At 37.7% G+C, this 24,318-nt stretch overlaps 1 protein-coding gene across 1 annotated transcript in view; it reads left to right on the top strand.

Moving 5' to 3' along the window:
• The window catches only part of LOC124637862 (5-hydroxytryptamine receptor), a 97,588-nt gene extending 73,912 nt beyond the window's left edge, over positions 1–23,676 (top strand). Inside the window, exons 3-6 of the mRNA XM_047174580.1 lie at positions 6,810–7,004; positions 19,609–19,742; positions 22,208–22,317; positions 22,477–23,676. Coding sequence (XP_047030536.1) covers positions 6,810–7,004; positions 19,609–19,742; positions 22,208–22,317; positions 22,477–23,398 — 1,361 coding nt within the window. The 3' untranslated portion in view covers positions 23,399–23,676. The remainder of the gene's footprint in view (positions 1–6,809; positions 7,005–19,608; positions 19,743–22,207; positions 22,318–22,476) is intronic.
• Positions 23,677–24,318: the final 642 nt, after the last annotated feature.

Raw genomic sequence — 24,318 nt, 5'->3', positions numbered from 1 at the left:
GAGGATTATATCATAAAGTTCGTTTATGTCCTGTCCTTTTTAAAGCCTTTTGGTACGCAAATCGGACTTTAATTGGCCCGGTAAGGACGAATGCGGGATTTTAATTGGAGTTGTCAGCTTTTGTTTGGTTATTTCTGTCTGAGAATTGAGATGGACAAATATGATGACACAACCTTACAACTGGTTAGTGATTGTAAATCAATGTTATAGCCACAAAATCATAAAATATATAGAGGTCGGTTTTTTGTCAGTCATAAAGTACTTACCTACATCGCTACATTTTTCCGTCAAATATACGCTGCCATAAGCTCCGTTTACACTAAGAAAGGTTCCTCCCATTTCCCACATTTTTGGTTAGACTCGTAAAAAGAAGGCGGTTTGCAATATTGTTATTTGCCTTGCCCTCATGTCAGCACCCACTCAACAACATAAAGACCAATGATTCAAACAAAAGCACACCGAAAAAACAACCTTCACCTTAATAGCAATAAAAACGAAATCACAAATTCAACCTGCTATCGCGACCAGCCAGCATTCAACAAAAAAGTTTGCCGAATCTTGGGCAAACAAAAAAAAGGTTCTTTCAAGAATTTTCGTCGAAAAAATAAATTTCTGTTTTCTCCCGCAAAAATCCTTGACCTGCCTGTAACATTATAACAATTGAACAAGATAGCGAACTTCCACAAGTTTTTAATTCAACAAATTCTTTTATGAATCATTTACAACAGTCGGTCTTGGGGGCGCAACTTTTAATTTTTACATTTCCTAACGGAATTTTCGGATTTCGGCTTCCTTTGGGAAGTCCGTGATCGGGATCCGAAAGGAAAACTCCTTTGTTTTTCAGAAAGGTGTAAGTAACTCCGTGGCCTTTGTGTAAGTTTCGCAAATTCCGAAAGAATTAGGAGTTTTGTCGTTCTTCGAAACTTATTGTAATTTTTTTATTGTGATTGTCTAGTCAAGTTCCTGGTTTTAATCAAAGTTTTCTCCTCGTGGATCTTATTTCTCTCGTAAAAAAATCATTGTCCTCATATTTAAATTAATATGGCTGGCTTAAGACCGTGGGACAGTTTATTAGCACGCTGCGGAAATCGCACGTTCTAAAAGCTTTAAAAGAGATTTTCAAATTCTTACCAGAAAAGGTGATTTCACTCATACCCATTATCTCTAATCTATAAAATATGATGTACTTACATTAAAGTAAAATCCTCTTAAACAGCTCTCAAAATATCCTAATCTATATAAAATACTTTCCCATGAACCTTAATCGCGACTCCATGATACTTTTTGCACGGTAATCGTGAATTATGGGCAACCTATATCAAGCACTAAAAACGTTCGATAACGCCATATTGGGGTCAGTCTTTTAACCGCGAAAATTCTTTTATGTTCCATTTTCAAAAAAAGAAAAAGGCATTCTTTCACCAAAAATATTTCAAACCTCTTTGGAACGAACTTTTAGAAAAGGAACTCCTTAAATTTATTGCTTGTTGCTTCTTTTTTCGAATTAATTACGATTTATTATGGCAATGCGCGGGAAAAACCATAGATAATGTGAAATGAGTTTCTTATCTTTATGTTACCTATTATGGTGTTTAATGGCTTCGTTGCAGGAAGAGTTTTACTTGTTCGTTTTCACTTTAAGTCGTTAATTCCTGCTGCTACCAAGCGCCATCTGGTGGCTCAATTTTCTTCAATATCTGCTTTGGTTTGGTTCTCATATTTCAAAATATCTTATTTGAGCTCCGTTTTATTAGCTCTCATAACTTACTGGAGTTTGCAGAGCAATTATGGCGAGATCAGATCGATTTAAGGATAGTTAATCTGTGGCAATGGAAATGTTGGCAAATGTATTAGAGAGAGGATGAATAATTCTTACTTATATTATGAATGCTAAAGTAACTTTGTATATTACCAAACTGGATTGATTTTTAATTCAAAACATGAATTTTCTTACTTCAAAAACTCATATTTTTCTTGATAATGTGCGTAGCCTCTTCCAACTATGTTGGGGTCGGCTTCCAGTCTAACCTGATGCAGGTGACAATCAGAGTTTTACAAGGAGCGACTGCCTATCTGACCTTCTCAACCTAGTTACCCGTGCAACACAATACCCCTTGGTAGGACACGTTGAGAGATTTTCTCGCTTCTGCCTACCTATAACGACTGCCAAAAATGTTCAAAGCCAGTCGGGACCTACATTCTACAGAAACAAGGTCATTAGTATCCAAGATATACATAGTTAGAAAGATACAAACTTAGAAAAGTTGCATTTGTACTTGCCTGACCTGGAATAGCAACCACATTCTACTTGAGGTTAGTTCTTTCCCCACTAGACCACCATGACAACATTCAATTTCTCTCACCACACCTTAAAACATTCCGCACTTACTGAAGTATTTCTATATGAATTCCAGAGCGTAATTGCCGCTTAATTAAATGAGGAAAAGTATAATTAAAAAGTGAATCGGATGGAATGCGCGCGCCGGTGCTGCGTTTTGCATCAGCACACTGAAGATTAAAAAGTCGGCCGACAGTTGAGCAAATGTTTGGCAAACAGTTTTTTTTTAAACAAAAACTTGATACTAATCACAGTTTTCAATCGGGCTGATACCGACCAAATACCATATGTCATTGAACATCTTTGGCAGTCGTCATTGATAAGCAAAAGCCAGTATGTCTGACAATCAGTCTCACTTAGGGGTATTGGGTTGCCCGGGTAAATTGGTTGAGGAGATCAGATAAGCAGTCGCTCCTTGTAAAGTCTTTTCTACACGACGGAGGAAAAGTCTTGGGACATGATGATGTTACCAGGCAAATACTTGATCTTTGTAATGTGCGTAGTACCATTCATCTTCATACTGATTTATGAGCCCAAACAAACTATCGGCGACTGAAAGTTTGTAGTTTGCGGGTTCTCTTATAGTGGGACACCCCTACTTTTTTTTAATGCAAGCAGATTAGAGCTGTGACCTTATTAAAAGTTGAGCGGATTTTTGTTCTGAATAGAGTTGTGGCGTTAAATGTTTTTTTTTCTTCTGTACGTGTGTGATTTTTTTAAGAGATTTTTGTGTTAGGATTATGGTAAAGGAATCAGTGTCAAAGTGTGATTTCGGCACTAAAATGTTTAAGCTTTATCATAGACTCGTATCTAATTAAAAACGAAGAAAGCAGTTGTTTGTCTATATATAAAACAGAAAAAAACATTATTATACTTATACACATTATATCATGACAACGTTTAGTTCTACCTGCTAAATGCATTTAACAATTATTAAAGTAGATTGTTCCGAGTAATACATTAACACAAATTACTTTTTCTTTACGATTTCTTGAGTGGCTTGCAGTAATTAACTAGGCTTTATACAATTTCTACAAATTACAAAAAAAAAGGTAGGCTGCAGAATGAAAAGAGACAGAAATCATTTTCAACGCATTTAGATGCTGACCAGTTTCGATTATCGTTATATTAGTTGCAGTTGATGCTTTCCTAGGGAACTATTTCCCTCATAAAAAGAGACCTCCTCCTTATTCTATAGATCCTTTCTCAGGCTCTTGACATCAGACATTTACAAACAGTTCAGCGGTTTTGGAGTAAAAGCTACACAGATAGGCGGATACACAGAATATAGGCAGACATTATAATCTCTTGTATTTATAACATTAATAGGAGAACACAACAAACAAGATTTCAGCAAACAAAACAATTAAACAAACCTATACTAACCGTCTAAACTATAAACAAACATATATACCCTACCAACTCAAATATCCTACAAAATCACAAACCCCTAACAATTTAGTACAACAGAAAAAAAAATCACGCAACTATTTAGTATTCTTCTAACCAGCTCGTATTATTCACTTCTAGTGAAGGTGACGCATCTTGCATCGAAATGCACCACATTAGTATGCAGCGATGCTAGCCGCGCATACTTGCCAGAAGTTTCCTAATTAAATATTGCCAGTGAGGAGATAATTGAGTTCTAGTAATGATAGGGTTTTTAGTTTTAATTTTGAGGACCTTTTTCAAGTTTAAGGACGAAGTTAACGTCGGTTTTTTCTTAAAATGGGTGTTAACTTTGAAAATTGAACGTGAAAATTAAATTTAAATTTAAAGTAAGCAGTTGTTTAAAAAAAACTGTCGTTTGTCGTCAATGATTTTAGGCCTTAGTAATATTTTATCATACAAATGACTGGCTCTACTTTAGAATTAGGAACTGTTCAAATACTTGATTGCAACGTATTTTATTGGGTTCTATCAAGATTTTAGCGTTGTCACGCATGATGAGTTTGTATTATTAATTAGTTAAATATGAATAATTTTTTACTGACGAGTTTTTTATTAACGACGTCAAAAATCATCAAATGACCCCTCCCGCTGTTGGTTAGCAGCGGTGAGGAAGTGTCGGACTCTTGCTGGCTAAAAACCTTCGTGTTCCGTCGTAGGCCTGTTGTATAACAGGGCCGCGGTAACTCTTTCGAACAAACTCGCAGCCCATGATTTACTGGCTGCATTTCAATTATAAGACGTATTTTTTTAAATATACCTACAGTCGATCTACTAACTTCTGTATTCTATTTTTCAGCGGCACAAAAAACAAATAACAACCCTTCTGCATGCGTGGTTATTCAAACAATAAATCTAACTCCAATACATTTAACTTTAGGCGGCCATATTTTATTCTATTCGTTCATTAATCTAATAATCCTCTATGCAGTAACAAAATGAATTAAAAAGAATAATAAATGAACTCTTTTGACGGGAGATTTTCTAGTCTATGTTTTTTTTTTCATTTAATTATCTTAAATCTCGGTCTTCTATTTGAAAGAATTTATCTTTTGGAGATTAATTACTTTTTAAATTAATTGTCACTAGTTTTTGTCAATACTGCCACTTTTAATCTTCCATTGTTTATGCAATTATTTGAATAACTTCATTTTGCCCGCGACTTCGTTTGCATCCAGAACTAAGTACCTACATCTCGCACTAGTTAGAAACTAGCTTATCTCCGAGTATCATTTATTTTATCTCCATGTTAATTTGCATCTCAATTGGTTGAGCTGTTTTAGCGTGAAAACAATAAACAAACTAGTTACTAAATAAAATTCTGTTTTTAAATCTGGGATTAGTCTAGTTTTGTTCAATATAAATTATTATGAACAACAATATTCAAGCTCATGTTTCAGTATTCAATGAAATTCTGTCCAATAAATATCAATTAAGAGTAATTTGAGGTTCTTATGAAAGGATTTTTTTTTCTCTACAAGCTTCATCAATGACATTAATCCATAACATAACACAAGAAATTATTTTTAAAAAAAATAACTACACTAAATGTTCCAGTAACTACAACATTGACTGATGTTAACCATTTTTAACCCTTACCTACGACCACCCCCACCATGGAAACAGTCAGATTAATATACGTATGTTTTCAAAATGACGTACGACGTGCATGCTATTAATATCTGACGCGCTCGAGTATGTCCACGCAACTGTTTTTTTTTACATTTTTGAAAGTTTATAGCCGCTCCACCCACCGATGAAAGTGTGTGTATGTCAGGACATTTTTTTCTTCTTATCATCTAAGCTTCGCAATCTAATAGGTCTCATTGACGATCGAGTCACTCCCGGTTTAGCACCCTTGCCTCCCCTACTATGTGAGACGTGACCTTAAAACAAGACAAAATAGTACATATGTATTTACGTAACTTAATTGCAAAAATAAACTATAACTGAAATAAAAACCACTCACCCACAAAAGGCTTATAAAACACTTCCTAAAAAACAGACAAGTACCCCAATGTAACCCTATCCAAAGTCCAAATGTTTCAAAGGCCATCCAAACGAGATTAAACAGAAAAACAAACTAATAATCTCGTATCGTAACAAAATCCATGTAAAATCTGGCAAAACTTTCTCCTCTGTAAGCTGCCTAACTTCATAGTCCGGCCAATTTAAAATTTCACCGGTGAGCACGAACACAAAGTTGCCGAAACTACTATTTTCTTTAGCAGTATTATCGGAATATTTCGAGATATTTTCATAATGCTTATTGGATTTTGGAAACTTTGCTCAAGTGCCACCGTTTCCTCGAAGCCGATCGGTTGGGTAAATATCTTTGGAAGTAATTAAAGTTTCTGATACTTATGATTTGTGTAGCTGATTTGAGAAGGAAAGACTTCGTATTATACATCTGACTGTTGCATTTAGAAAGTTTTATTTGTTTTGTATTCAGTGTTCATTATTTTTGTATGTCCATGTGTTTTCACATGAAAGTCTGCCAAAATAAACATTATTTGAGGCACATGAAACGTTAGGGAATATCATAGAATTTTACGCATTAGCGTGTCGAAATAAATATTAGGTAACACCATATGCTCAGAATTGTGTTGCTGGGAACATTTGCTCCTCCATTTCGTCTTCCGCACAAAATCACAGTAATTGGCTGAACGTCATTTTAAAAAGATATAGCGAGTGAGCGCAAGCAGCTATTCTTTGTTGATTATCAACATCATCATTATCTCAGCCATAGGACGTCCACTGCTGAACATAGGCCTCCCCCTTAGATCTCCACAGATACCTATTGGAGGCGACCTGCATCCAGCGTCTTCCGGCAACCTTTATAAGGTCGTTGGTCCACCTTGTTGGTGGACGTCCTACGCTGCGCTTGCTAGTCCTTGGTCTCCACTCCAGCACTTTTCGACCCCATCGGCCATTTGCTCTGGCCTGCCCATTGCAACTACAGCTTACTAATCCGGTGGGCGGTGGGGTGTCGATTATACTAAACCCGTATTCCTCTTTGCAGAAGACCAACCATACCCAACATCCTCGGAATGGTTCGACGGCAGCAACTGTTCGTGGGTGGACGCGGTGTCGTGGGGCTGCAACGTGACCCTCAACGGCACCAGCAACAACGCCACCAGCACTGACGTCACGTCGTTCGTCCTCATGGCTGTGACCTCCGTGGTGCTAGCTCTTATCATTCTTGCTACTATTGTAGGTGAGTCACAACAGATTATAAAAAGCAGGTATTCTTTTTACTCCAGCAGGTAAAAAAAACCGGCCAAGTGCGAGTCGGACTCGCACACGAAGGGTTCCGTACCAATTTATAAAACGGACAAAAATCACGTTTGTTGTATGAGAGCCCCCCAAAATATTTATTCAATTCTAGTTTTCAGTATTTGTTGTTATAGCGGCAACAATAATACATCATCTGTGAAAATTTCAGCTCTCTAACTATCACGGTTCATGAGATACAGCCCCGTGACACACAGACGGACGGACGGACGGACGGACAGAGGAGCGAAAAAAATAGGGTCCCGTTTTACCCTTTGCAACCGCGTCGTTTATGTACTTAATACGAATTTTGTCAAAGACAAGTTCACAACTTGGATAAACAAATACGTATTCTTATCAAGCGTTTGCAGATTCAAACTTTACGCAGATAGACATAGCTGGAGCTAGTATGACTACAAAATTATTAATATTTAGGGCTTTGACTAAAGCGGCTGCGATGTTTCATATAGGTATATAAATGTGCCTTTATTTGACTTTCATCAACACACATTCACAAATACATATAAAAACTCACACAGAACAGAAAATACAAAATAAATACCTTTTATATTCACAAATTTTCGTATTTAACACCTCTCAACCATAAAAAATCGAATCTTTTGGCACATCCACTACCATCACTCAATAACCGACCTTATGACTATGAGAATACAGTCTATTTTTCAGTACAAACGGAAGGAAAAACGTGTAAAGGACAATGGGCACTTTGTATGGGATTTGGTACCCGCTCCAACAGTAACTTATGATATATCATTAGAAAGGTATTTACATGAAGAATAATAAAAACTATGGGGCTTGCCTCAATTAGCTGTCCGATCCGAGTAACGATAAAAATTGAATCGACATAGAAACAAGTATGTCATCCATATATGCAAATTCATTAAGAGGCATATGTCGTCAGTGTAATAATTTTAAACTCAGTTATTAGACATCTTACATTGTTTGAGATACACTCTATTATAATCTAAAAGTTGTGATAGTCTATGGAGTCATACTACGGAAACACAATCGTCATCTGATTTGACAAAAGTTCAAAACATTTCTATTCATCTTTTTTTAAGAAGAAATTCATCATTATCTCAGCACCTCTTGAGGAGCAAGATTAAGTCGTAATATGTACTATGTTAACATCGTCCCCTGACTTTGCAACCTTAATTGATTGTAAATACTGAAAGACTTTCATCAAATACATAACCTAGTTCTGCGTGAACTGCAAAGGATTGCACAGTCTTTTTTTAAAGCAGTGGGCAGGCAAACATTTTAAGAAGGCCAAATTCCTGTTTTTTTGTTGCTTTACCAGTTTTTATTCAATACAGTTGGATTTAAGAACTACATCTACGTTGACGATTTATGAACATTACACATTCTGTTAGTCGATGTCACGTGAAATGGACAAGGATTTGGAACTAGTCCTCATAGTAATTTTTTTTTGCCTTGCCAAGATCTACGCAACGGTACTAGAATCAGCACTGTTGGACAGGGTACCAAAACGCCCATCGTCCTTTCTATAGTAATAAAGTCTTTTGTACACGTTTTTTTTTTCTAATCAAAATGATATGAAAGCGGGTTCGGCTGTGTACTGGCTGACAGCCAAATTGGAGGTACTGACAATATATGGGTGTTGTGCTAAGATTTTGTCACATTACAGGGCACTAAGCTATGCTATATAGAAGCTATAGTCATGGAATTTACCTGCCTAGTTCTTGAGTCTAAGTTTTTAGCATACCTACTACTTAATAAGTGCCATTAAACGAAAGTTTTCAACGCAGCTTGCGCCCTCTCCCAAAAACAGTTTTTTTTTAATATGACATATATACTCCCTTATGTACAACCGTTGTATACTCCCTTATGTACTACCCTTCTTTGTATACTCCCTTATGTACTACTCTTATATACTCCCTTATGTACAGCCCTTGTATACTCCCTTATGTACAACCGTTGTATACTCCCTTATGTACAACCCTTGTATACTCCTTTATGTACAACCCTTGTATACTCCTTTATGTACAACCCTTGTATACTCCCTTATGTACTACTCTTATATACTCCCTTATGTACAGCCCTTGTATACTCCCTTATGTACAACCGTTGTATACTCCCTTATGTACAACCCTTGTATACTCCCTTATGTACTACCTACCCTTGTATACTCCCTTATGTACTACTCTTATATACTCCCTTATGTACAGCCCTTGTATACTCCCTTATGTACAGCCCTTGTATACTCCCTTATGTACTACCTACCCTTGTATACTCCCTTATGTACTACTCTTATATACTCCCTTATGTACAGCCCTTGTATACTCCCTTATGTACAGCCCTTGTATACTCCCTTATGTACAACCGTTGTATACTCCCTTGTGTACTACTCTTATATACTCCCTTATGTACAACCGTTGTATACTCCCTTATGTACAACCCTTGTATACTCCTTTATGTACAACCCTTGTATACTCCCTTATGTACAACCCCTGTATACTCCCTTATGTACTACCCTTGTATACTCCCTTATGTACTACTCTTATATACTCCCTTATGTACAGCCCTTGTATACTCCCTTATGTACAACCGTTGTATACTCCCTTATGTACAACCCTTGTATACTCCCTTATGTACTACCTACCCTTGTATACTCCCTTATGTACTACTCTTATATACTCCCTTATGTACAGCCCTTGTATACTCCCTTATGTACAACCGTTGTATACTCCCTTATGTACAACCCTTGTATACTCCCTTATGTACTACTCTTATATACTCCCTTATGTACAGCCCTTGTATACTCCCTTATTTACAACCGTTGTATACTCCCTTATGTACAACCCTTGTATACTCCCTTATGTACTACTCTTATATACTCCCTTATGTACAGCCCTTGTATACTCCCTTATGTACTACTCTTATATACTCCCTTATGTACAGCCCTTGTATACTCCCTTATGTACAACCGTTGTATACTCCCTTATGTACAACCCTTGTATACTCCCTTATGTACTACCTACCCTTGTATACTCCCTTATGTACTACTCTTATATACTCCCTTATGTACAGCCCTTGTATACTCCCTTATGTACAACCCTTGTATACTCCCTTATGTACTACTCTTATATACTCCCTTATGTACAGCCCTTGTATACTCCCTTATTTACAACCGTTGTATACTCCCTTATGTACTACCCTTGTATACTCCCTTATGTACTACTCTTATATACTCCCTTATGTACAGCCCTTGTATACTCCCTTATGTACAACCGTTGTATACTCCCTTATGTTCTACCTTTCCTTGTATACTCCCTTGTGTACTACTCTTATATACTCCCTTATGTACAACCGTTGTATACTCCCTTATGTACAACCCTTGTATACTCCCTTATGTACTACCTACCCTTGTATACTCCCTTATGTACTACTCTTATATACTCCCTTATGTACAGCCCTTGTATACTCCCTTATGTACAACCGTTGTATACTCCCTTATGTACAACCCTTGTATACTCCCTTATGTACTACTCTTATATACTCCCTTATGTACAGCCCTTGTATACTCCCTTATTTACAACCGTTGTATACTCCCTTATGTACTACCCTTGTATACTCCCTTATGTACTACTCTTATATACTCCCTTATGTACAGCTCTTGTATACTCCCTTATGTACAACCGTTGTATACTCCCTTATGTTCTACCTTTCCTTGTATACTCCCTTGTGTACTACTCTTATATACTCCCTTATGTACAACCGTTGTATACTCCCTTATGTACAACCCTTGTATACTCCCTTATGTACTACTCTTATATACTCCCTTATGTACAACCGTTGTATACTCCCTTATGTACAACCGTTGTATACTCCCTTATGTACAACCCTTGTATACTCCTTATGTACTACCTTTCCTTGTATACTCCCTTATGTACTACTCTTATATACTCCCTTATTTACAACCGTTGTATACTCCCTTATGTACAACCCTTGTATACTCCCTTATGTACAACCCTTGTATACTCCCTTATGTACAACCCTTGTATACTCCTTATGTACTACCTTTCCTTGTATACTCCCTTATGTACTACTCTTATATACTCCCTTATTTACAACCGTTGTATACTCCCTTATGTACAACCCTTGTATACTCCCTTATGTACAACCCGTGTATACTCCCATATGTACAACCGTTGTATACTCCCTTATGTACAACCCTTGTATACTCCCTTATGTACTACTCTTATATACTCCCTTATGTACAACCGTTGTATACTCCCTTATGTACAACCGTTGTATACTCCCTTATGTACAACCCTTGTATACTCCCTTATGTACTACTCTTATATACTCCCTTATGTACAACCGTTGTATACTCCCTTATGTACAACCGTTGTATATGCCCTTATGTACTACTCTTATATACTTCCTTATGTACAGCCCTTGTATACTCCCTTATGTGCAACCGTTGTATACTCCCGTATGTACTACCCTTGTATACTCCCTTATGTACAACCCTTGTATACTCCCTTATGTACTACCCTTGTATACTCCCTTATATACTACTCTTATATACTCCCTTATGTACAGCCCTTGTATACTCCCTTATGTACTACAATTGTATACTCCCTTATGTACAACCGTTGTATACTCCCGTATGTACTACCCTTGTATACTCCCTTATGTACAACCCTTGTATACTCCCTTATGTACTACCCTTGTATACTCCCTTATGTACTTCTCTTATATACTCCCTTATGTACAGCCCTTGTATACTCCCTTATGTACAACCGTTGTATACTCCCTTATGTACAACCCTTGTATACTCCCTTATGTACAACCGTTGTATACTCCCTTATGTACTACTCTTATATACTCCCTTATGTACAACCGTTGTATACTCCCTTATGTACTACCCTTGTATACTCCCTTATGTACTACTCTTATATACTCCCTTATTTACAACCGTTGTATACTCCCTTATGTACAACCGATGTATACTCCCTTATGTACAACCGTTGTATACTCCCTTTTGTACTACCCTTGTATACTCTCTAATGTACTACTCTTATATACTCCCTTATGTACTACCTACCCTTGTATACTCCCTTATGTATTACCCTTGTATACTCCCTTATGTACAACCGTTGTATACTCCCTTATGTACAACCGTTGTATACTCCCTTATGTACAACCGTTGTATACTCCCTTATGTACTACCTACCCTTGTATACTTCCTTATGTACTACCCTTGTATACTCCCTTATGTACTACCATTGTATACCCCCTTGTGTTCCACCCTTATATACTTCCTTATGTACTACCCTCGTATACTCCCTTATATACTACCATTGTATACCTCCTTGTGTTCCACCCTTGTATACTCCCTTATGTATCGAAATAGTATGTTATCGAAAGAGACTAACCGGGCCCAAGTAGATTGTTTTATATATTTCTCTTAAATTAAATCTTTATTTCATGCTGAAACAAAACATCTAAAACAATTATTTTAATACTAGCTTACCTAAATGACCAAAGAATATGCCTCTAACTTTATCTTGTAATATTTTTTGTTATAAAATTCACATTTTCCTGAAGCCTGCTGTTACAGGATGGTCAAGTGGACATCAGATAGCCGTTTCATCTAAAAAAGTTTCGCTTTGAAGGTCCGACCATTATAAGCTCCGCTGAACAAACTTCACCCTTTTACATAGATATTATATAAAAAGGAACTTGTAATATCTAAGGAAAATATCGCATATTCAGTATCAAAGAAAATGTATAATTTTGGATAGAAAAACTTGAGTTTGGGGTGATAGTTAACTTATTATCGAAGTAGGGCGACATTCTACCGATATGCGGCACAAAAATGTTTAATTCATCATAAGAAAGTTTTTAAAAAAAAGTTGCTAATTTCAGATCTGAAAAAATATTTGAAGGGACTTAATTTTAGTATATCTTTTCATTTCATTATTTAACTTACTTCAGAAATGTTGGTTTTAATACGAAACCTTATTTATTTTTCCATTACTAAATCTATTTAAACAGCTGTAAAGAATAAGTATTATTGTACTTGTAAGAGCTACAAAATCTGACTCATTTGCATACTAGGCTTATTGCTACCATTCTTTTTATTTTCATTTGCTTTTCAGCCTAACAGCGGGCTTCTTAAACATTAAGGTGTCGCTTGAAAGCTAGCGACTGCAACCGCGATCCGAAACAGTTTTGTAAATACGTACAAACCAGTAGTGCAGTCGCGGCATGTACGGTTGGCAGTTGCAGTCGGAAGTTAGTATTCAAAACGTACCTTTAAGCTTCATCATCATCATCAGCTATTTATCGTCCCACTGCTGGGCACAGGCCTCCTCTCACACTGAGAAGGATTGAGCGTTAATCACCACGCTTGCTCAATCAACATTATGCCTAAACAACTATCATTAACTAGCCCTAATCAACTAACATTCCTTTTCACGTAAACTGTACTAAGTGAGGACTTTTATCTCTCAATGCACACGAAAAGGTCCGAATTTATGTTTTGATAACCTTCTATATGTAGCAAATGTCAGCGTTTTCAGTTAATAGTCATTTTTATTACGCGTTTAAGGTAAAGTCGTTTCTGGTTACCGATATTCATGAGAATGGGCTACTTATTTTCGTTCGGGTATTTTTTGTAGCCTCCTGCGGCTAATAATAATACATTTAATGTTTTCTGATATCCAAATCGAAAGTGAGATTACTAATATTATAAATGTGAAAGTCTGTCCGTCCCGATTTAAGTGTTTGGTGAACAGATATATGTAGGACAGCCTCAGAAACCACATAGCCTACATTCGGTTAAGCTCCAGTATGTAGTTTCGTCGTTGAAATATCTAATGTTGAGTTGTTGATATACATATGTGTGTGATTTTCTCATTCTAATATTTTTCAAAAAAAAAAAATACTTCGAAGAAATAATGTTGATGTCCTTTAACCACGACATGACACTCCATGATTTGAAATATCCATCATTATCGCTATAGCATAGCTTTGACTACACTTCTAGCTTGTGTTGGCCATGAGGCCTGAGTTGATTTGCACCAACTAGAATATAAAAATGTATTAGTTGAACAAAACAAATTCATATAAGCTATAAAAGATTTTAATAAATAATGCCTTTATTTCGAAGAAACGTTAAAGTATTTCGCAGAACATATAATTATTTTGATATCAATTTGTAGACAGTCTTCAGTCTTCATAATCTATTTTCGATATCACATTATTAAAGAAAATCCTATTCCAAAAATAACAAACATAGATACTTAATAAGAATAGGAATTCCAAGGAACGGCAATTTTTCCTCATAATTACAAGAAAAAAAATTAACGTTGCCGGATGAAAAATTATTAATGGCGTAATGAATTCCTTTCTGCCATCGCCTTTACGAAACAATTAGAATAAAATTAAAATAATAAAGTATCGGTTCACTGCGCTTAACATTCCTTTTGAAAAATACATCTCAGTGAAAATTCTCTTAAAGATATTTTTAATTACATCGTTTGCTCGAGTTATTTCGGAAATTATTCGAGTAAGATATTCGCTCTTACCTTATTTTAAATGATAAATAATAATTGTTTTACTTGCGAGATAATGAAGATTTTAATTAAGTGTCAGCCTTTGTGAACGCGAGCTATATTTCGGGGCTGTTAAGACATCTTTAATCATATTGTGAGGATGATAAAAGGGCTCGAAAATGAGTGTGTAAGCGACAATCACATGTATGATATGCTAGCTTTTGTATTCAGCTTTCGTTCAGTAGGGGCTTAAGCATTTAATTAAATAAGAATCTCTCTGCTGCGGTTTCATAATATGTAATAGTCATTGTATTCATTTTTAAGTTAGCTATAAATATTTTTTACCAAAGTCTATTTCAAAATCATTTCATAAAATCAAAAGACTGCTCTCAAAATGCCCGCACTCCACCACTGTGTTTTTGCTGGGAAAAAGAAGTGGTACAACAAACCCCAATTACCTCATTGATACCTACTTAGTTTTTCGCAAAGATCTGTCTAATAATCCCTATTCATACGTATCACCCACACCTTTAAACAACAACACAGAGACAAGCAAATCTAATCAGCTTCCCATACTCGAACCAAACCTCTCGATAGATCGAGACTCTTCATTGTATCAAATCGTGCGCCGGCCGAACCTAACGCAAACGTATGCAGTTGAGTGCAAAATCTGTAGTGGTTCAAGTCGGTAGACAGTCAGGTGATGTGTGGTCACAGTGGCAGCGTGTTTTGAACTTAATTTTCTTAGTACTTAGGTACATTTTTGTGTGATATATATTTGAGTGATTTGTGGTGGAACTACCAGCTTCTTTGCATCTTACATTTCTACATACTCGAATCTAACTAGATCTTCATTCATCAAAAAGTTTTGTCCTAATTAAAATCAAAGCTATAAACAAAATAGTTTGGTTGTGGTGACAATCCCCCAAAACATTTACGAATTTTTGTAATGTTATCTTCTCCATATAATCAACAACGTGCTAAATGTGAGGAACAATTTTCCCAAATGTCAGCAACATTTTACAATCATTCATTTAATTTCAGTGAAAACAAACATTATTTTTTCCAAACAAAAAACACAGTTTTTCATAAACAAATAATGCATATCAATTGCACTTATTTACCATATCCCGTCCATAATAATAACAATCCAATTCGATGAAACCCGGTTCGTTGAGTTTGCAAAAATAAAAATCATTTTTATTACAAACCTGTAATGTTCCGAGCGAACATTAATTCGCCCCATAAGACCAATTTCGCAAAAAGGTTTCGGTGGATCACACACTACCACATAATATGTGATACGCTCACTTACTCTCTCCTCTCTCTCCGGTGGTGTCGGATTGTCGTCCCATCAGGCTATGAGATTGCACCTGTGTCTGCGCAAATGCTTGTGCACTATAATATGTCCTGAGCGGCGGGCTGATCTTATAAAAATGAAAACAGCCACCATAGTCGATAATTGGCTAAGAGGACATCTTCACGTTATGATGGAGCTGCGTTGAACGCAAGTTGTGAGCTTATTGCATTTTTGACGTTAGGATCGATGAACTAATCGAGATTAAATTAGCATTCGATGAGACAAGAAGTAGTAGGGCTACTAAAGCAATCCTGTACTGGGTGCGGTGCGTACTTACTTTTCTTTCTTTCATCCCGCCTTAGTTCACACGTGTGTAAACAATCACTTTTTGATTTTATCGTCCCACTCACAGAAATCTCATGCTTGGTAGTGTGTGACATACCTCTTTAAATTTAATTATAACATAAAACCCCGATACATAATATTCTGCAAACAACCCTCCCAATTACTGATATCCCGCGCATCAGACCGTACCGGCAGTGTGTGATCCGCCTTAATCTGACCACTGTCCGGTTAAAAATCGATTACCCTATAGCGTGAGTTAAAAGCCCCATGAATAATAAGTGTTGTTAATTAATTATTGTTTATTAATTAACAGCCGTTAATGGTTAAGGGGTTGATGAACTGTGATCGTAGGAGGTAAGCTGAGGTAAATAAAAGGTAGTTATGGTTGAAAATTTTCCCTAAATAATAAAATAAACTTCGGATCACCACTAAAAAGCATTTGTGTTGATATTTATAGCACTATTAGCTGTACGACATAGATCTACTCTTGTTTAATGGGAGCAATTTCCAGCAGTCGGATAAAAAGTAGCCTATTGCCTTTCTACAGAAATAATCTAAGTAAATCCAGTAGTAGTTTCTGAAATTAGCGCGTTCAAACCAAGACCCTCTTCTGCTTTATAATATTCTTCTCAGCGAATCAATGGCAATCTTTTTTTAGTTTATACAATTAGTAAAGATACTAACTTATAAAATCGCTTATCGCTGGTACTCACACCCCACCTTTTGGGCACTGTTCGGGAAATCTCTCGAAGTTAAGAGCTCAACGGTAAACCAAAGGACTGTTGGAACTATTGCAAATCTGTGTTTATGTACACACCTCTAAAAAATTTACTGGTGTGAAATCAAAAGGGTTTATTATCACTAATAAAGTTTCCAAAATTCGGCAATGTGAGGCTGATTAAAACACTAGATATATATGAATACTAGAGGTATATAGCGGATGTTTGTTTGGACTCTAAGAGCTCCTAATCAAAATTCGATTTTTAAAAATCTAAATCTTATTCGTATTTTCGAAGCTTCACTATCCTGGGTGACACAGGCTACATTTTATCCAGATACCGAAGAAGAAAAGAAGAAGGAAGAAGGTACCATACACGTGGTTGAAAGTTGAAGCTCGCATACATTTTATAGCCTACCCGAATTTGGTATTACAAACTTAAAACGATACCCTACCCTCTCCACGGGAGTGCGATAAAAACGCTTTCCCAAAGAAAAACATTTGCACAACTTAACAAAACACTTTATCCGTAATAGAAAACCGTCAAAAATGTCACCGTTAACATTGCCAGCTCAAAAAATATTCCCCTGATTAAAACTTTTTGGAGACCGGGGAATATATTTTTTATTAAAAGCATACTGCAAACTTTTAGTCGCCTGATAGTTTGTTTGGGCTCATAAATCAGTATGAAGATGAATATTAGCACATAACAATGGTCAGGTACTTTAAAACATTGATTTAATTCACGATTTTTTTTTTTTTCAAAAAAATATACATCGGGTGAGTCGTACCATCAGATTAAATGCTATCACATATTCTAAATGATATTCTATGGCGAATTGTAAAAGAATTTACCTAATCCGTTCAGTGGTTTGGCCACAGGTGTCATTTTTCGTTTTTATAATTTACAACATCATATCAGCGATCATATGAGTTAGGAGTAACGAATGTTTTGACCAGTTGACAGCTGTCAGTTTTCAAGAGAGAATTTCTATTGTTTGTAATGACTCTTATATGGTGTTCTAATTCTCGCACATTTTTATTCTACATATTTACTTTATTTTAAAAAATCACTTTGTTTTTTTTGCGTATTTAATTTTTTCTTTGTGCTAATCAACATATATTAACGTATTTAATATATCGTGGGACCAACTGTCAACTATTTAGTCTACAGTGTGGAAGGTACTCTAAAACTTTTGGACGGACAACGAGGAATAGATTTTTTTGTATTAAAACAACTTGACTTGAACGAAGTGCGCTTCGGGCCATTGTCACAAATGATTTATTACTCTCAGGAAAATTTGAATTATTCAACGCTTCTGTTTGATATTTTACTAACCCCAAATAAGTTTTAGGATACAGCGAAACTTTAAATATATTTTGTACAAAGTTTTGGGCCACTGTGTTGAGTCAAACTGGGAGTTGTTCAGTGGTGGGAAATTAGAAAGCCAATTAATTCTGTAGTAATTTTGGTCTGAAAATACGCCGTCTCAAGTCATCTACCTAGCCTTTTCCTTATATTGGGCTTCCATTCTAACTGGATCAAGCTGAGTACCAGAATTTTACATGGAGCGACTCCCTGTCTGATCTCCTCAACCCACTTAGGTACCTCGGAAACCTATTAGACTTTCTGGCTTCTGATTATCCCTAACGACTCGGTTTAAAGTGCAAGATTACAAGAAAAACAAGCTACTTTGAGAAGCTATCCACATCGAGTCTTAATCTCTACACAAGAAAGTACTTTTACATCCCAGTCGATTACCGAGGGGTCATTAAGGCTTTTTTGCAGTATCAAAATGGAAGTAAACTTAAAAACAATCAGTGATACGGGATTTATCATCATTTTGATCATTGTGAACCGCTGGTAAAAAAATAGTCGAATTAATTCAAAAGCACCTCTTGTTATGTTGTAAGAACCTAGTACAGAGTACAATACAGAGTAAAATTAAAAATATTAAAAGCAACGCCGCCGCCAACCCGCCGATGTTGCTCATACAACTGGCACACTTCGTGAAGATACGCCCCGAACTGTTTGTCAGCGGCCCCAAGCATAGGAGTACTCTGGATAGAATGTTCAGTAGGTTGCAGGTAAGCTCTTTAGTTGTTATGAGCGCCTAGTACATTTTTGTGGGCGGATCCAATCATAGAACGCTAGTTAGAATGTTTAGCAGCAGGTTACAGGTAAGCTCTTACTTGTTATGGTCGCCTAGTACTTTGTGTAGAACATTTTGATGAAAATGGAGTCGGAGTGGGGAGCGTGAGGTTTTTTCGTTACGGAATTTCTGTATTTGGTCCCCGCGCTCAAGGCCTGCGATAGAAGCTATGCAATAGCTTAAATATGTATATTATGGCCGACAATTTATCACAATTAAATTGGTTATCTATACATATATCTATAAGGCTGAAGAGTTTTTGTGGACTCGCTATTCAACTGGACATATTATACTGGACATATACAACGTTTCTTTCATTCGCAGATGTCCTGTGTATCAAGAGAGGGCATGTGGGTGTTAGTTTGACATAGACGAGACGCGGTTAAAAACGCGGTGAATAGCAAGTAGAAACAAAAGATTAACATACATACTTGTTTTTTTTTCTAAATTTTTGACATTAACAAAATATTCTTCTTCCCCAGGTAATGTGTTCGTGATAGCAGCTATAATAATTGAGCGGAATCTGCAGAACGTCGCCAACTATCTGGTGGCTTCGTTGGCGGTCGCTGATCTCATGGTCGCCTGCCTTGTTATGCCGCTCGGAGCCGTTTATGAGGTGAGATAATCATGTTACAAACGTACTTATCACTCTAAGTAGGTACAAGGTGCAATTCTTTATAAGCATTCTATAATTGTTATATTTTATTTTAAAAACAGACTTGGTAGATTCAGATAAAAGAAGTGAGAGAGGTATGTAGTACCTATAGAAATTCACAAATGCAATTGACTCCGGTATGGTGTCATTGAATGGTTAAGGTTTTTATGATAAGATTGGTTGAGGAGGTAATAGAGAAGAAAAGAAGCTTAATCAACTAGTATTTTGCGTAGAAGAAGATGCCCTTCATTATGAAATATATCGTTCTAAAAGTTATTCAATTAAGAACTTTATAAATCACTGTAAAAAATTTCGAAGATAAAAAGTTCATCTAGTGCTTAAAATAGCTCAACAAAACCAAATAATAACTCAAGCCCCAAAATCCCCATTAAGAATGTACCAAACACGTCACAAACAGTTGGCAAACAAACATTGGGCCAACTGGTTGGTGTATAACTTGGCAAGTTGGCATGTTTCGTATAGAACTTACATGTATGAGAGGGTTAGCCCCAAGCTACGGTTGTTTGAACCTCACACCGGTTGATTAAACCGGTTGAATTGGTGTAAAACGTTAAGTTTATGGTGTTGACAGTTTGTTGTGTAATTTGGGATATTGATCTCGCAAGACATATTTTGTCATAATCGGATCTTCTGCATTGCTTTGAGACTGCCTATCTAAGCTCTACAAACTAGTTACTCAGGCAACCTGCTACCTTTTCACAAGACTGGATGCCAACCTTCCTGGGTTCTAACAACCTGTGTGTATGCCAAAGATGTTCAATGGCAACAGGGAGCCTCGAAATTAAAAGTGCCTTTCGAATCTCAGAAGAACTCGTCATGACAAGATGGTCACCCATTCACTGACCGGACGGACCAAGCATTACTCAAACTTATAGTCGACTCGTACGACTATGACTTAGCCAAAAGCTCTTTTTCTCATGTCCTTAAATAAACTTCCCAATTATTAGTATGATCCTCTCAGAAAATCTCAAAAAATAATACAAAGCAGAGGTTTAAATATTGAAAGAGCAATCCTGTGTGCGAGTGAATTGCAAAACTAATCAGTCGAGATGAATATTTTAACGTGAAGTTTACACGGGTTCACTATTTTCAGACCAGAACAAACGAAGGTAGTGAAAGCTTGAATAAATTATCATTTTGTTTTATCCTTTAGTCGCATGGTGACAGAGATAGGTTTTGGTTAGATTTGTAGCTCATTTATAGTTTTTAACTTTTTTATAAAAGGGAGTACATAGGGGTAATTCATATAGGGAGACTACATAAGTAAGAAAGATCAGTTTTTATCTTAAAACTACATAAAAAATACTGCACTTGTGTACGGAGGATGTAGCGCGGACCTTGTCTATTGCCCCTCCGCGCCCCCCTAGGTTAAGACGCGCGCCGGCTCGCTACCGAAATTAAAAGTGGAACAGCCGCGCAACTTTCGCGGCGCGCGCGGAGCAGTCGAGAGTGCCCGACTAACCGCGAAGCACGACGCATGCGCTCTGTTGTTGACGGACGCCCGCGTCGCTCGCGTGCCGGTGCTTAAGCTCCCTAGTATTAAATAGTATATATTGTGTGTTGTGTGTACGCATTATACGTTTATTTTACCACCAATCGTTTTTTCAATCAAAACTCGGAACGAAGCCCAACTATAAACACAAGTGCAGTATTTTTTTTATGTAGTTTTAAGATAAAAACTGATCTTTCACCAAAATCGGCTCTGCTATTTTTTAATACAAATACTACAACTGCTTATGCTATGGATCATGGCACATTATACCGGCACCGCAACAGCACCGCTCCACACCAGCATTTAACTTGCCATTCAATTTAGAGCATTAAATCGTGTATAGTATAATATATTTAATAATGTCAATATGAAAAAGCCAACGGCGGGCAGGCAGCGCGCTTGCCGCTACCACACAACTCCACTCGCAGCCCGCGTGCTGCAAGCGAGCGGACCTTATGCGTACAGCGCGCCGACGGCATGCTCATTACGCGCCGACTCCGAGTCGGCAGCGAAGCAAGTCCTAGGCGTGTTCATTAAAATAATATTGAGTTTGCGCAAGCAAACTTACACCTCGCGGCCTTGCAGCTTGCGGACAACGCGTAGTTAGCGCGCTGGCAGCTAGCCGTTGTCTAAATTCGAGGCGACGCCGTGCTGCAGCTGTGCTGTTGCGGTGCCGGTATAATGTGCCATGACCCTAACACAGCGCAGAAGCATTCTCTAACTATTCTAACTCAAACTCAAAAACGTTTGTTCAAATTAGGCTGTTTATTCAAAACGCCCGCCCGTCACCACTTCCTATGTGTTTTTGCTTTGAAGAAGATGTGGCGCAAGACACTCCCCAGCAATACATGTATCATTTTATCACAGTAACTTCTTCTGTAACGCCATATTAATAATGACGTCATATCCTCAGGTCAGTCAAGGCTGGATCCTGGGCCCCGAGCTGTGCGACATGTGGACGTCTAGCGACGTGCTCTGCAGTTCTGCGTCAATCCTTCATCTTGTTGCTATCGCTACTGACAGGTGAGTGAGGTCGTACTTTTGACTAAAGTAGAACTTTACAGAGGAAAAAATCAAAGAGACCATACACTTATTTATAGTTACTCCGTAACATCCGTTAAATCCGTAACTATCACGAAAATATTTTGATAAGATCCTTCCTAACAGGCACGTTTTTTCCAGATACTGGGCTGTGACAGACGTAGACTACATACACATACGCAACGAGAAGCGTATCTTCACGATGATCGTGCTGGTGTGGGGGGCGGCGCTGGTCGTCTCCCTGGCGCCGCAGCTCGGCTGGAAGGACCCCGACTACCTCGCCCGCATCACGCAGCAGCAAAAGTGCCTCGTTAGCCAAGACCTCGCCTACCAAATCTTCGCGACCATGTCCACCTTCTACGTACCCCTCGCAGTCATCCTCATCTTATACTGGAAGATCTTCCAAACGGCAAGGAGACGTATTAGGAGAAGGCGAGACCCACCTCCGCCTCGGCCCACGTCGGCTGACGGCGCCACCCCGTCAGGCCGGCCGGTCCAATCCGCGAGAGACCGACGGTTCGTCAAGAAACGGTTCCTGAACCTTAAGAAGTGCAACCAGCGGACTCGCGCCGAGACGCTGGCCGCAGCGTTGTTGTTGACTGAAGGACAGAGCACCTCCACTGTTGATACGTTGGACGAGGAGCCGAGGACCACAGCGTTCACGATCAACGAGAAGGTGGCGCCTTCAGTATCCCCAGAAAAGTCTTCCTCGACAGTTACTAACGGCTCGAAGCCCGAGCGAGCCATCGTCCCCGCTCCCACACACAGAGAGAAAAAAGAGTCACTCGAGGCAAAGAGAGAGAGAAAAGCGGCGAAGACGCTCGCGATCATCACAGGAGCATTCGTGTTCTGCTGGCTTCCATTCTTCATAATGGCGTTGGTGATGCCTATCTGCCAAACGTGTGTTATCAGTGATTACTTAGCGAGTTTTTTCTTGTGGCTAGGATACTTCAACTCGACCCTGAACCCTGTAATATACACCATCTTCAGCCCCGACTTCCGTCAGGCGTTCGCTCGCATCCTCTTCGGCACGCACCGGCGAGGCCGGAATAAAAAGTTCTAACGAAAATGTCACTACTATGTATATAATTGAGGCCTCGAAGGCCAAGGACTATATTACTCAACCTATATGTATGATATTTCGCTTTCTGTATGTTATACATACTAAGTAGATAGTGTAAATACGTTTATTCGGTGATATATTGTAAATAATATAAAGATATATGATAGATGATGTTGACAATTGTTTTTTTTACGCGTTATAGTGTATTGCAGCCGCGACGGGGTCGCTCGCGAGTCCTGGGCGGCCCCCCCGCCCGCTCTTATGTTGTTTCAAGTGACATTACGAAATAAATATTTAAATTATATCAGAATTCAAGACTTTTATTCCGTCCCTTTTAATATAAGAAACCCTCCGTTTATTTGAGATCGTAAGAAAGATATTGGGCGCAATTAGAAAATCCTTAAATCTATTTTTCGTTGGCTTTGTTCTTGATCCCTTTGTGGTAATATTATGGGAGAGATATCTTCTGTATATTTAAGGTAATCCTAAAAACTACTTAGCCGTATTCGGAAACTCATTTCTTTTTGCGGGAGATTCCGTTTATTGCGCATCTTATTGGGTGTTTTATTTAAATCCTTTCAAATGGATACTTCGGGGGATCCCGTTTATAAAAATAATATATTCAAAGACTTTTATGGCTGGAATGGGCCCTTAGCGGAATGGCTAAGTAAGAAGAAAGCGTATTTAACGTTGAATGTTGTGGTCGTTGATAGGCTCAGCTTAAAAGTTAAGAACGACTCAAAAACTGAACGGTTATTTAATACACAAATAATACAAAAGGGCGGGTAATCCTTACTAATAATTATTATTACAAATGCGAAAGTAACTTTGTCTTTGAATTCTTATATATAGCCACCGCAGAGGGGGTAGGCCCCAAGACATCAATGACTATGATGATGACCCCTTGGTGCTCAGAAAAC

Source organism: Helicoverpa zea, chromosome 16 (genome assembly GCF_022581195.2).
Source record: "Helicoverpa zea isolate HzStark_Cry1AcR chromosome 16, ilHelZeax1.1, whole genome shotgun sequence".
Taxonomy (NCBI): Eukaryota; Metazoa; Arthropoda; class Insecta; order Lepidoptera; family Noctuidae; genus Helicoverpa; species Helicoverpa zea.
This window is presented reverse-complemented; position numbering and strand designations above follow the sequence as displayed.